The 12,749-nt window shown below is 39.8% G+C and overlaps 1 protein-coding gene across 3 annotated transcripts in view; it reads right to left on the bottom strand.

Annotated features, from left to right (window-relative positions):
* Positions 1-747: 747 nt before the first annotated feature.
* The window catches only part of MTA3 (metastasis associated 1 family member 3), a 138,699-nt gene continuing 126,697 nt past the window's right edge, over positions 748-12,749 (bottom strand). For 2 of the 3 annotated variants that reach the window (XM_054821860.1, XM_054821862.1), the window contains exon 19: positions 748-5,162. In XM_054821860.1, the coding sequence (XP_054677835.1) occupies positions 5,027-5,162 (136 nt within the window). In that variant the 3' untranslated portion in view covers positions 748-5,026. The remainder of the gene's footprint in view (positions 5,163-12,749) is intronic. The other variant, XM_054821861.1, reaches the window with a different exon arrangement.

Here is a 12,749-nt window from a genome sequence, read left to right on the forward strand (position 1 = left end):
CACCACAGAAGAACTTGAGTTTTGCGGCTTGGAATCTGCACAGGTCTCTTCAGGGGAGGGGAAAAATCCATTCTAATGCACATACTTGAAACAAAAGTTAGTGTGTGGAGCAAGCAGCATGGATCCACATAAATCCTGCCTTCCCCAAGACAGATGGGGGAATTAGGAAGTGGAAACAGTTGCCTTGGACAAACCTGTGAAGTAGCAGCCCTTACATCTGTTCAGAAGCTCTTTGTATGATTCTCCTTCTCTGCAAAAAAAATATCCAATTTCTTTGGGGAAGTTACTTCAGATGTTAGTAAGGAAGACAATTCAGATTATGTCCCATATTCACATAGAAGCCACCAGTTCCAGGTGCTACCCAATTAACAACATGCAAAGTTTTTGACACTAATAACGACCTGCAAAGTTTAGATGGGCTAACACCTGGAGACTGCAATGCACTGTAACTTCTAGTATTTTTTATGGACTATGAGTTGTTTTGCCTAGATTTCAGTTCAGTCCTAAGAAGTTTTCTAGTATTCCAATGCAATGCCTAATACCTCATCTCTCTCTGACTTTTGAGCTTTCTTTCCTCATCCCCATTTCATCTACTTGTGCCTTTAACTCTAGTGCAGTTTAAACAGCTCACCAGTTTTCCGTCTCTTGATTATTCAATAGCCTACTGTAAAATAAGATGATAGTGTCAATGCAGAAATTCAGTTTCCTGCAAAAAGGGCCAAGAGTCACAAAGTTTGTACACAAAGACACTTTAATGCAAATCAAATAGTACTATGTTTCATTCTAAGGTGCTCCACATCCTCACACACTCAACATTGAGCTTCCCAGTTTTACCATTCCCTTGAGAAAATCACTTTCAGTCTAAACAACAGAATTTTAAAAAGACAGCTCTTTAACGCCTCTATTTTTTATTTAATCAATACTGTATTTCAATACCAACTGTTAAATCTTCATGAGCAACAGGAGCATATTCTGCAAATTTGTTGATCACTATATAGTACAACCTCAAAACTCTTATCCAAAACCCATGTATTCCAAAATTAGGTTTCCTCCCTCAACATGCAACATTTGAATAAAAAAGTCCTGACTTACTCCAAAAAATTCCACTGTGCAGTTATATAAACTCAGATCTCTTGACACCCACTCTGGTTTATGAAGACACAGGTTTATATAAAGGACCTTCAACAGAAAATGAAAAATGAATATTATTTTGCTGAAATTTCCAGAGGATTCTAACACTTCCATTACCATAGCAGTACACATATATAAAGACACCGTGTCCACTATATTGTACTTTGCAATATAATATTTCTGAAGGACTATAATTGTTCTCTGCGAGAGGCTGTAGCATGTTATGCTGTGACTATATCAGAAACTTCTACACAGCCATTCCATTTTATTTAAGCCTTCATAATTAGGAAAGTACCTACACTGAAATTATAGTTATTAAAAAAAGGTAAATCTTCTTTTAGACTAATAAAAAGTGCACATTCTGTAAGTCCAGATTCCATTTCACCATTTCTACTGCTTGTTTGTTCTTCATTTCAGCTTCAATAGTCAGTTTTTCATAACATGCTGCAAGGTTTGGACTGCAGAAATGAAGGCTGTATTTACCCTTAATCAAAACACTGGTTTAAAAGATGTTGTTTTCATATCACCAACACATTTCAAGCAGTCTCAAGTATTTCAAAAGCTCATTTTTCCATCCTACAGAACCAGAACTTCCATCACTAAATAGGGGCCTTTAAAAATAATCTGAAAACAATATACAAAATACTTCCAAGAGAGCAGAATAGCCGTATAGTTGAAATGAGCAACATTGACATTTTAAAGGTTAAAACAATCTTCCCAATTTTTATATGAGACCTCTGGACACAAAAAGATCGTGCATTTTGCATGGTTTTCCAGCCCCGTATTTGTAAGAAGAGAGGCAGATTTTCAGATAGATTTCTTATTTAGCTAACAGGAAAATAAATCATACTGTGAATGCAGTGCTGATGCTGCCTAGATTCTCTTGCGTACATCCATGCTAAGTACCAAACTTCTTGTCCTTGCTTCTGAGGTTTATGTTTATACTCAGCGTCATTGTTGATGACTGATATATGTTAGCTAGTTTTAAAATAACTATCTTGGGAAACTTGATAAAAACACTACTGAGCTCTGATTTGCTGTGGATATACTGTTACAGTTTACACAGGAATGTATTATCTTTGCTCACAACCAGTAGAAAAATCTTTAACTCAACAGAAAGCATGGAGCTGTACGATACTGTGGTAAGGAGTGTCACAATTTCTACAAAAATTTAAATCTTTATGCCCGAACCCAGCAGGAACATGTCTTCAGCTAATCTTCCATCGATGCTTTCGGTTGAAATTCACAGGTAAATCCCGTATCCATCTCTGGAGAACATCTTGCAGGAAAGGTAAGATGGAGAGAGAGCAGGTAAAGACAAAGGTGCGATACACGGCGTGCAGTTTCTCTGTGCACTGTGTGCATTTTAGAGGAGGGAAAAGTCTCTGTGCAGCTGCATGCAAAACAACTTAATGATGGAGCAGAGGTTACTCCAGCAAACAGTCTCCTCCGTGCCTTACCCACCCCAAGGTCGGCTATTCCAACCTGTGAAATGACTCTGCCGGGCAGGGGCACAGCATTATTTCCAGTGTATCCAGATGAAGCACCTCCGCTTGAAGCTGCAATGATTCTTCCTTACCTTAGCTGTTTGACGCAAAAGATATCGGTATGAGGCAGCTGGCTGCGTAACAGGGAGTCTTGTTACCAGTATCTCTCTCTCTCTCAACTCAGATGGAAAGAAGAAAAAATGACTTCACATCAGACTATTACAGATACTAATACTTTTGTCAAAAGCAGAAACACACAGACATTTTACAAAATACTGGCTAGACACTGTAGCACACTGACTTAAAAGAAGTAATTTGAGCACAAGCTTAATAAGGCAGGGTAAAAAAGTCCATCACCTTACAGCTAATGACACTTTGTAAATGAGTCTGCTGTGTGTGGTTTCACTGATGCCTGAGGGAAACAAAGCTCTTTCTGTTCATGTTTTTCATACTTTCAGTCAAACAGATTGCTGAATAATCATGTTTTCTTTATTTTAATGGGTGAGGAAGCTATTATACAGAAGGTGTTTCCATATGTCGTAGTTAATAAAGGCAGTTCTTACTAATAAGAATAGGTTGTCTCCGCTCAGTTATCTGATGAAAAGAGCCCTCCTGTTGCGAGGAAAAAAACAGATCCTGTGGCTAGAAGAGACTCCTAGGGCTGCACACTTCAGCAGCTACTGGAAGGAACTGTAAGCAGATGAATCCCAGGTCTTCCCCAATTGAGTTCAAATCAGTGACATTCACTAGGGTGCTCAGGGTACTAGGAGCACTTCATGTCACAATCCCTCCTTCATATTCACCCTTTTCTTGCTGGTGTAGGACAGTGGACAAGACCTGGATCCATCACTCCAGAAAATCATCAGCAAGTCCCTTCAGGAGGTCAAGGTGCTTTCTTTTTTGAAGAAGCATCTGGGTCACTGTCTCAGGAGCAGAAAATCCTACATGAAAAGTATGGCTAGTTATAGGCTGAGATCACAGATGCTCTTTCAGGCTGAAATCATGAATCATATGAGGGGAGAATAATTTGGGGGGAATCACCCAGAAGTATTAGGCACTACTTACATCTTTGTCTAACCACAGAGCTGAGTGCACGTCGACAACTGGATGAAAACCTCACATCTATACTATACTGTTAGAGCTATTGAGTAAAGAGATTTTTTAAAAAAAAAAAAAGTCTTGAAACTCATCTCAGCTTATTATGATGTGTTCAGTGTCTGTCTGCCTCTTCAAAAGCCATACAGAAACCAAACCTATTAAAGGACACAACTTGCCTCAGATAATCAACATATCCCACCTAGGTTTACACAGCAGTGCTACACACTGGTTGCCTCTTGATTTCAAAGTAGGGCAGAGATTGTTCACCTGTAAGTACCTGAGTAGAAAAAAAAAGACCTGCCTCTGTTGCCATTCCCACTTTCAGGGGGATTGACAGTTTCCTACAAGTAGTCTCAAAAGGCACATCATCTCTCCATGGTTAAGTTTCCACCTGTAGCCTTACAATTATGAACTTCAAAGCATTCTGCAAGACATATTTTTATCCAGACGTATCAAAATGTAGAAATTATTTTGTGGAGAGACATTTCTAATAGGAAATACTCTATTTCTTCATGTTTTCCTGGGAACGGTGTTCTGCTGGTTTTCACTATTCAGAATAGGCTTCAAGAAATGCAAAAAATACCCAAAGAAATAGGTGGATGCTTGCAAATATACAGACAATGGGACCAGTTCCTACACGTGCAACTAGTCCAGCTGGATGTTCACTGCCACACATAATACTTTCCAGGATTTTAACCAAAGTTAATATGGCCAGAATTCTGAAAATTGGCCTCTATGGGCACTTACTAACTCAGTCTGAGTTTCAGAACCGCTAAACAACTCCTTGTCCTCATTCCAGGGTCTGGATGCTCAGCAGTTCAGAAAATCAAATCCAAAGCGACTCAAGTCAATACTGGAAAATATGAACACCCAAAGTTTGCAGCTGTTTTTGAAAATGCAAGCCTCTCAATGCTAAATCCCACTTTAAAGACACTGCAATAGTTTTGAAAGCTGCATATTTTTGTATCAAGCCACTAGAAGGCATACACAAATGTGGTGGGTGGACCCTGCATCCATACTCCTTCAGTGTGGTCAGTGCAAACAGTCCCTCCCTGACCAGCCAACACTGGTGACTGGGAATGGAGGGAATAGCAGGACAATCCGGGATAGGCCTGCACAGTGAACCAGAAGTAGCCCTTGCAGAGACGAGGGAAACAAGGGCTGCTGTTGGATCCTGCCCAGAACACAGAACCCAGCCACAATCTGTCTGTACGGTGTTTCTGTCTTGAGGATGTGGAAGGTCCTGTTGTATCTGCATTCACAATTAAACATGATTCTGACATGATTATGGTGCTGATGCTGTTATATCTTCAGTGCATGATGGTTCCTGGCTCTGTTCGTGCCTGCCTATTGTTCATGAGACACTTTGTCTTTGCAATGATCGGAGAACAAGGTGTTCTGGAAGCTCTTTTCAGCTGTGATCTGGTGAACTTCTTACGGATTTTTCTGTAAGGAGGGAAGGAGGAAAGGAGGGAAAGAAGAGAGAGATAACAGAAGAGATAAATCTCAGTCTTTAACAGAAGACTGCTCAAGAGCCAATAACAAACATAACAAATACTCTTACCAGAGCAGAAGGCTAGTTCATGGAAAAGAGACTTGCAGTCAACAGGAGTGAGCCCTGTCCATCAACTGATGATTCACAGTTGTCTCCAACTAGTAACTGATAATTGCTCAGTGAAAAGTGAGTTGGTGTTAGACAATATTTGGACAGTAACATTTTATTGTATGAAATCTTGGGCCAGAATGCTCAATGGTGAATCCTCACATGTGATATCAATATAGGAATGAAGGACCACAGAAGAATGAACCTCATTAGCACCCAAGTGAATGTGTTACCTCTGTAAAAAAGTGATGGACTGGGAGTAATTGTTGTTATTTGCACTGTATCAATTCTGCAGATAACACAAGACCTGAGTGTCTGGGCTTTTTGTTCTAGTGCCTTTCAAGTGCAGTAAATTCACCTTAATTTTAGACTTTTAGATGATAAATCAAACGAATTAACTACAGGCAGCCATGTTGTTTGTATTGTAATCTTATACATTCAAGGATAGTTAATTCTTAAGCAAAAAGCTTTGTTACGTTCCAACTGCTCTGCCTCTCTACTATTATAAATCAATAACCACAATGCTGAGTGTATCCAGGATACAGTATCAGAAAACACAGAACTGACACACACAGAGTATGTCAAGAACCATATTCATTGGCTGAGTCTTGAATATTAGATGTTACTGGAAAATATCCTATTTTCTGAATTCACTCAAGTGGAGAATCCCAGCTTTTGTTTAGGTAGTTTTATAAATTAGAGATTTTGAGCTCATGGAAATGAATTAAAGTAAACTAGGGCCTCTAAACACTAAATGAAACCAGGCTTTCTGACTCAAACTTTCCAAGTCGAAAATATGACCTGACTACAAACTACAGGGTGATGATGTGCCTACCTGCATCAAGGCTTTGAGATGGTAACTCAAGATGTGATTTGTCCCTTTCATCTTAATGGGCTTTTAACTCTGAAACTGAAAAATGGTGGCACATGACACTGAAAATACAGGATCAGCTTAAAATAAATTCTATTGAATACTAAAATACTAATTTGCATATTAAATTTCAAACACATATTTAGTTACTGGCTCAATACTCCCCAGGAATGTAAGCTTCCAGTCAAGTAACTGGACCACAGAAGAGAACATAATCAAAGACAAACCAAAAAGTCAAAAATCAATTGAACATACTGTGCTCTTACAGGTTAAAGGGAGCCTGAAAAATACATCTATTTTGGTTAATATATTTAAAAGGTGCAGAGAAGTATTCACTTCAGCTGCCTGAAAGAAGGATGTCATCAGCATGTCATGGCCTGGAATACCAAATTTGGATTTAGCATCATTCAGTAACAAGGACAACAGAAGAAAAGGAAAGGAATTGCCAGAAAGTTGTTTAGGCTTTTCACACAATCCCACAGAGACACAAACTTACTGTTTGAGTACTTACTTTACATGGTCATCTTAAATTAAGCCTAAGAAGATATTAAACTGATTGACAAGATATTGCATACCTTCCAGAATGGTAAGATCATAGAAATGTAACCTGAGGCTTATAGAAACATGTATTTTTAAAATAATGAGACAGCTAGGTTTTATAAATTCATGTGAATAGACAATAGCTGTTACCCACACTGATTATTAATGGGGATCATTCCAGCAAAAGCTTACAGAACTGGATCCCTTTTGACATATTTGTTTGTAAAACTTTGTATTTATTTACAGAACAAATGTGGTCATTAATCATTTCAGAAGCCCACGGTTTACAAAAACATTAGATAATTGTTTGTCCCTTCTGAATTTTTAATATGGCAACTTCATAAACTGCCAAGACGTTCTTCCTAACGAAAGCAATTTCATTAGTTCAGCAAGGCCAATCGGGGCAATCCCAAGCACAACTACAGGCTGGATGGAGAATGGATTGAGAGCAGCCCTGAGCAGAAGGACTTGGGGATACTGGTGGATGAAAAGCTGGACATGACCTGATAATGTGCACTTGCAGCCCAGAAAGCCAACCATGTCCTGGGCTGCATCAAAAGGTGCATGACCAGCAGGTCAAGGGAGGTGATCCTGCCCCTCTACTCTGCTCTGGTGAGACCCCACCTGGAGTACTGCGTCCAGCTCTGGAGGCCCCAGCATAAGAAGGACATGGAGCTGTTGGAGCCAGCCCAGAGGAGGGCCACGAAGCTGATCAGAGGGCTGGAGCACCTCTCCTATGAAGACAGAATGAGATAGTTGGGCTTGTTCAGCCTAGAGAAGAGAAGGCTCCAGGGAGAACTTCTAGCAGTCTTCCAGTACCTGAAGGGGCCCCACAAGAAAGCTGGAGAGGGACTGTTTACAAGGGCATGGAGTGATAGGGCAAGGGGTAATGCCCTTAAGCTGAAGGAGGGCAGATTTAGATTAGATGTTAGAAAGAAATTCTTTACTGTGAGGGTGGTGAGGCACTGGAACAGGTTGCCCAGAGAAGTTGTGGATGCCCCCTCCCTGGAAGTGTTCAAGGCCAGGTTGGATGGAGCTTTGGGCAACCTGGTCTAGTGGAGGGTGTCCCTGCCCATGGCAGGGGGGTTGGAACTAGATGGTCTTGAAGGTCCCTTCCCACTCAAACCATTCTATGGTGATGATAATTTGCAGCTGACACTAAATATAAGGACAGTAAAGTATTTGTGATTACAATTTGTGAGTATTTTGTAAGGACAGTAAAGTCGAAAGATGTAGGTATTCTCATTAAATACTGGTTTGAAACTAGCATGAAGAAAGGCAGAAGAAAAAAGGGGGAGTCCTCCCATTATTACATCAAGCAAACCACATAAAGAGTCAACTCCTCGCTTAGTGTAAATGAAAGTAGCCCTATATAGGCTGTCAGAAGAACTAATCTGGTATGCACTCTAAAAAGACAATTCAGCACTTCTATTTAATCAGGAATGTGAAAATGCTTCCAGAAATTAGCTTTCTGGGATATAGCCTTTCAGAAATAAAATTGGAAGAACGGAAAGTTCCGCTGACTTCACTAAACATAAGATTTAAACAACCATTTCACTAAAAGCCAAAGCTATTCTTTTTACTGCGAAAAAAATACAGAGGGTGGAGGGAACTGATTCTTTACACTGAAGAATTTAGCATGTAAATACAGTCAAGCTTTTCAAGAGGCACTGATCAGGTTTTATAACGCTTCAGAGGTTTTTTTAATACTTAAGCATGCAGGTTGTAATAGTAGCTGACGAAAGGCAGGAAATTCAAAGATAAGGTTGTCGGTCGCCCTTTCACTCGGAGCACTTCAACACACTCTCCTCCCTCCCCCAACGATACAGTGAATTAAGGGCAGAGTCACCTTTAATGTTCAATTTCCTGTCCCTTTTTCAGTTAATACCAGCCATATGTTTTAATTGCATAAAGCTTTTATTTGGTGATGGCAAGTAAATGGCTTTAATATCTGTAGCGTTGATAACATCCTTTGCAGTTGTTATGAAAGAGTAATTGCCATTTTCCCCTGCTTTTTCCTTTGACTTTTGTACTAGTGCTTGAAGTATGATGCATTACAGACTTCATTTGAAATGTGAATTAAAAAGTATTTTAAAGCCTTTGCCCTTGTGAAGCCTTTTCTAGCCCTCCTGAGACCAAAGGTATGAGAATGAATCAAACTTTTAATAGGTGATTGGTATATAAAGCCTGCTGTGCTCATTTTTGTGTCAAATGTGATGCACTGCTGCTAATGTAGGAATAAGACAAATTCTTTATGTCTGCATGATACTTCAATTAGTAACTGCAGATAAAGGTATGCAAGAGCCCTGGCACCTATTCAGAGAAATCTGGAAATGTACGTAGAGTACCGCACACTATTAAGACCTGTCTTCTCTTTGCAAGTTTCATACACAGCCTGGAACCTGCTGGGTAGAAGAAGTAATAGTTAGGCTGTACAGGGCATTCATGCTACGCTTAAATTGAATCAGGCAAACCATTTCAACGAACCAACCCTTTCTCAGGATCCAAGTGAATTCCATGTAACTAACCATCTGGTGAATTAAGCACAATCCTATATAATCTGTTATGTCCAGATTTCTCAGGAGTAGGATGGCTTGTAACAAAATTTCTCCTTTGTAAGAACTGACTCAAAGTTCCCTGCTCTAATTATGCCACGCATTAAAACAGCAGCAATTTTTAAACTTAAATAAAATAAAGAAAGGTGACCTTCAGTTGATGTTAGTCAAGAATGTGTTTTTCATTCCTTTTCTAATAGGAGTTAAAGGCATTACTTGCTTTAGCGCTGTTGATATTGGGCGTATCTGTCTGTTGCTGCTTCTATATATAAACTGCTGTGCATCAGTCTTGCCTCCTCTGCACTAGCCTCAGAGTTGTGATGCCTAGAGTGACTTTGGTCTATCCGGCTATACCAACAGTACTTTAGAAGTTATGGCAGAACTTTTTACTGTGAGAGAAACTAATTGCATGTAAAGGTCCGCTGAAATTTTAGCAGCTGACAAACCTTGTTTTGAAAGTGAACGGAAAGAAACATTTTCCTATGAAGGGACACACACACACACCCCCCTCCCCATAACACACACAAACTTTTGAGATGTCCATAACCCTTCTTAAATAACAAGGTCCAGAAAGTAGTTTTGATGCTCTGTTTCCACTAAAAATACATTAAGGACCTAATACAAACCTGGGTACAGAGTTTTAAGCTGAAGGGCACAGTATTACGTTTCATGCTCTACCTAAATTGGTTTGATATTTTTGCTTGAGTCTTTCTTAGACTGATGCCATTCGAGCAACATCCTTATATACAAAGACCTAGCGCTGTGAAAAGGTATTATTATCCAGTTGTTGGTGACAGCACACGGAATATGCAGAGGTCAGCAGCAGGCATAAGGGAACCGATTATTCCCTGGACAATCACAGCTGAAATTCCACCGGATCTCTAGATTGGGGTGAAGTATTCCAGTATGACTTGCCAATTGTAAACAGCAACTTAAATGTGCCAGGTGCACAAAATACTGCCAACCCTGGAAGAAGATGGAGTTTTAGACATTAACTACAGCAAGGCTGGATTTTGCATTCTGGCACAAGTTTTCTGTGAAACTTGCAATCAGTCTAACCATAGAGACATTCAGAGAGAAAACCTAAACTAGAAAAAAAACAATAACAACAAAAAGTCTTCTAGACAAAGATTCGTTAAGTTGCTGCTGCTCCAGGGCAATGTAAATTTTGTGCAATGTAAATTTGCAGTGCAAGCTCAAGGCCAGTTAGCAAAAACAACTATTTAAAAAATAACCATCATTCCTTGGGGGTTATTAGATCTAATTATCACTCATTTCTCTGAGGGCTTCTTGTATCCAGAGGTACACAGTAACTATTCAGTGGATTAAATTACAATACAGGGCACTATCTTAGGAGGTTGATAGGCTTTCTATTAATTTCAACAGGCTTTTAAACAAAGTGAAAGGCCAAAACATGTGCAACGCTGAGTCTGCTGAAAGAGAATTTAACTGGGATGAAGCCGTAGGCACAGACCCTTAGAAACCTGACAGGTTACAGAGAGACTCAATGACTCACAGCGCTTCCTACATTTCTACCTGTGTGGAAATGAGAAGTATTTTATTTAACTGTCTGTTTGGCTTGCTGGTTTAGACATCTTTTTTTTTTTTTTTTCCCCTCAGCACTTTGAGTCTAAAGCTTACCCATATCCCATTAGAGTTTTAATCTAACCTCAAAATGACAGAAACTAGGAGAAATATATTTGGAAGGCAGAAGTGGGTTGACACTGATAGGCCTTTTAAAAATAAGACCCTTTGTGAAATGTTCATTTATAAAACAAATCAGAAGTGTTCTAATAAGCATCAGGCTACCAGAAAGCAGTTGCCATGAGCCACTTAGTTGCATTATAAAACTCACACAGATGGCAGATAGAGTGGTACAACCTTTATAAGATTAAAGAGGTGCTGCTGTAGACATGCCAACATCATTTAAATGTTTTAAGAGCTTGTCTTATTTTTCTCCTCCGAGCAAGGAAATGTTTTCCTTTGCTGGTGTTTATCTTCCAATTTGGCACCAATATTTATGGAGCAAAACTGTTCTCTATGGACAATAATTTATAGACAGATCAGTTACAAATTATGGTGTCAGACCTTCCTAAGCAGCTTAATATAGTACTCTCAAGCATTGCACCACCTTGAGGGCTTCTTTGATGTTTTGTGTTTCAGAGCAACAGCTTATAGCTACTACATATATAAATATATACAGCAATAAACAATGTTTTTTGAGCATTTTCTTTAGTGGGAGGAAAAAATCCAGGCCAAGAGTTTAAAGCACAGACTTCTATGACTGTATCATGCCTGACCTGTTCCATGGAACAGGCCACCTCTCTGTCTCTTTCTGCCTGCTGCTAATTTAAAATCTACTTAGATCAAAATGTCCTCAGAGCAGAAACCATCTCTTTGTGTGCATTTTTAGAGGGCCTAGAACAACAGGAACTTTACCCATTATTGAAAAGATTTATATCCAGGTTTACTGCAAGCAATTGGCATGGCTTTTGGGAAAATCACCTCATTCAACAGATTTTTCCATGCTTTCATTTCCCCTGAAAATGGCATATTTCATTAATATTTTAAAAATGGTTTAGGATGCTAGAGAAGGAATTAAAGAAGTGCAAAGTCTTATTCTCAGCGGTACTATTCATTTTGCAGTTGAATGCTGGAACTGAGAAAAACTTCTAACCCCTAAGAAACATTATAAATAGATGCTGTCATACAGCAGTCATCACATGATGGCTGAATCTAAATCTTAACAATCAGCAATGAAATTATCCTCCCGCTTCACCTGTGAGCTTGGTACTTACCACCAAGAGACCAAAGTTACCTACTGCAGGTGGCTAGGACAAGAACGATCACACATCAGTTTCGGTGCAGCGCTGACTTTCCGCAGAAGCCGGCAGCACGGAGGCCCTACCAGACTGATACGTGGTAGGCAGAGTTTAAAAACCAAAACCCTTGATCTAATTGGTAGGAATGATGGACACCACAGAGCTCAGCATGGATTAAGTAGCTCAGGACTTGCCCCGCATCTTGAGTGGAGCTTTGTTAACTCAGCAGTGCCGCTACCTCACACGCGACGCAGGAGTGATGATGGCAGAGGCATGCTCAGAGCCATGTTCCTCAGGCAGGTTTTTCCCTCGAAGAAGGGAGAAAAGCCTGGTTTTGGATTCACGGCATTTCACCACAGCATCCAGCTTCATGGAGAGGATTAGAACCCATAAGACCTAGCAAAGGTAGCTCGATGGAATGGGTAAAAAGTCAATTATTCATACTCCTTAAAACAAAACAATGGCTCAGGCTTCGACAGTCTTGTCGCCTAAGCTATGGAACAGCTGCTCTGCACCTTATCTGAAATTCATTAGCCTTTCCGTAGTTACCATCGACTTCAGACTTTTTAAGGCATGAAGTCTGCCGTACTGAAGAAAGAGTTGCTTGACCTCTCCTCCCCATGAATGCACACACAAGATCAC

This window comes from Grus americana, chromosome 3 (assembly GCF_028858705.1).
Source record: "Grus americana isolate bGruAme1 chromosome 3, bGruAme1.mat, whole genome shotgun sequence".
NCBI classification, from domain to species: Eukaryota; Metazoa; Chordata; class Aves; order Gruiformes; family Gruidae; genus Grus; species Grus americana.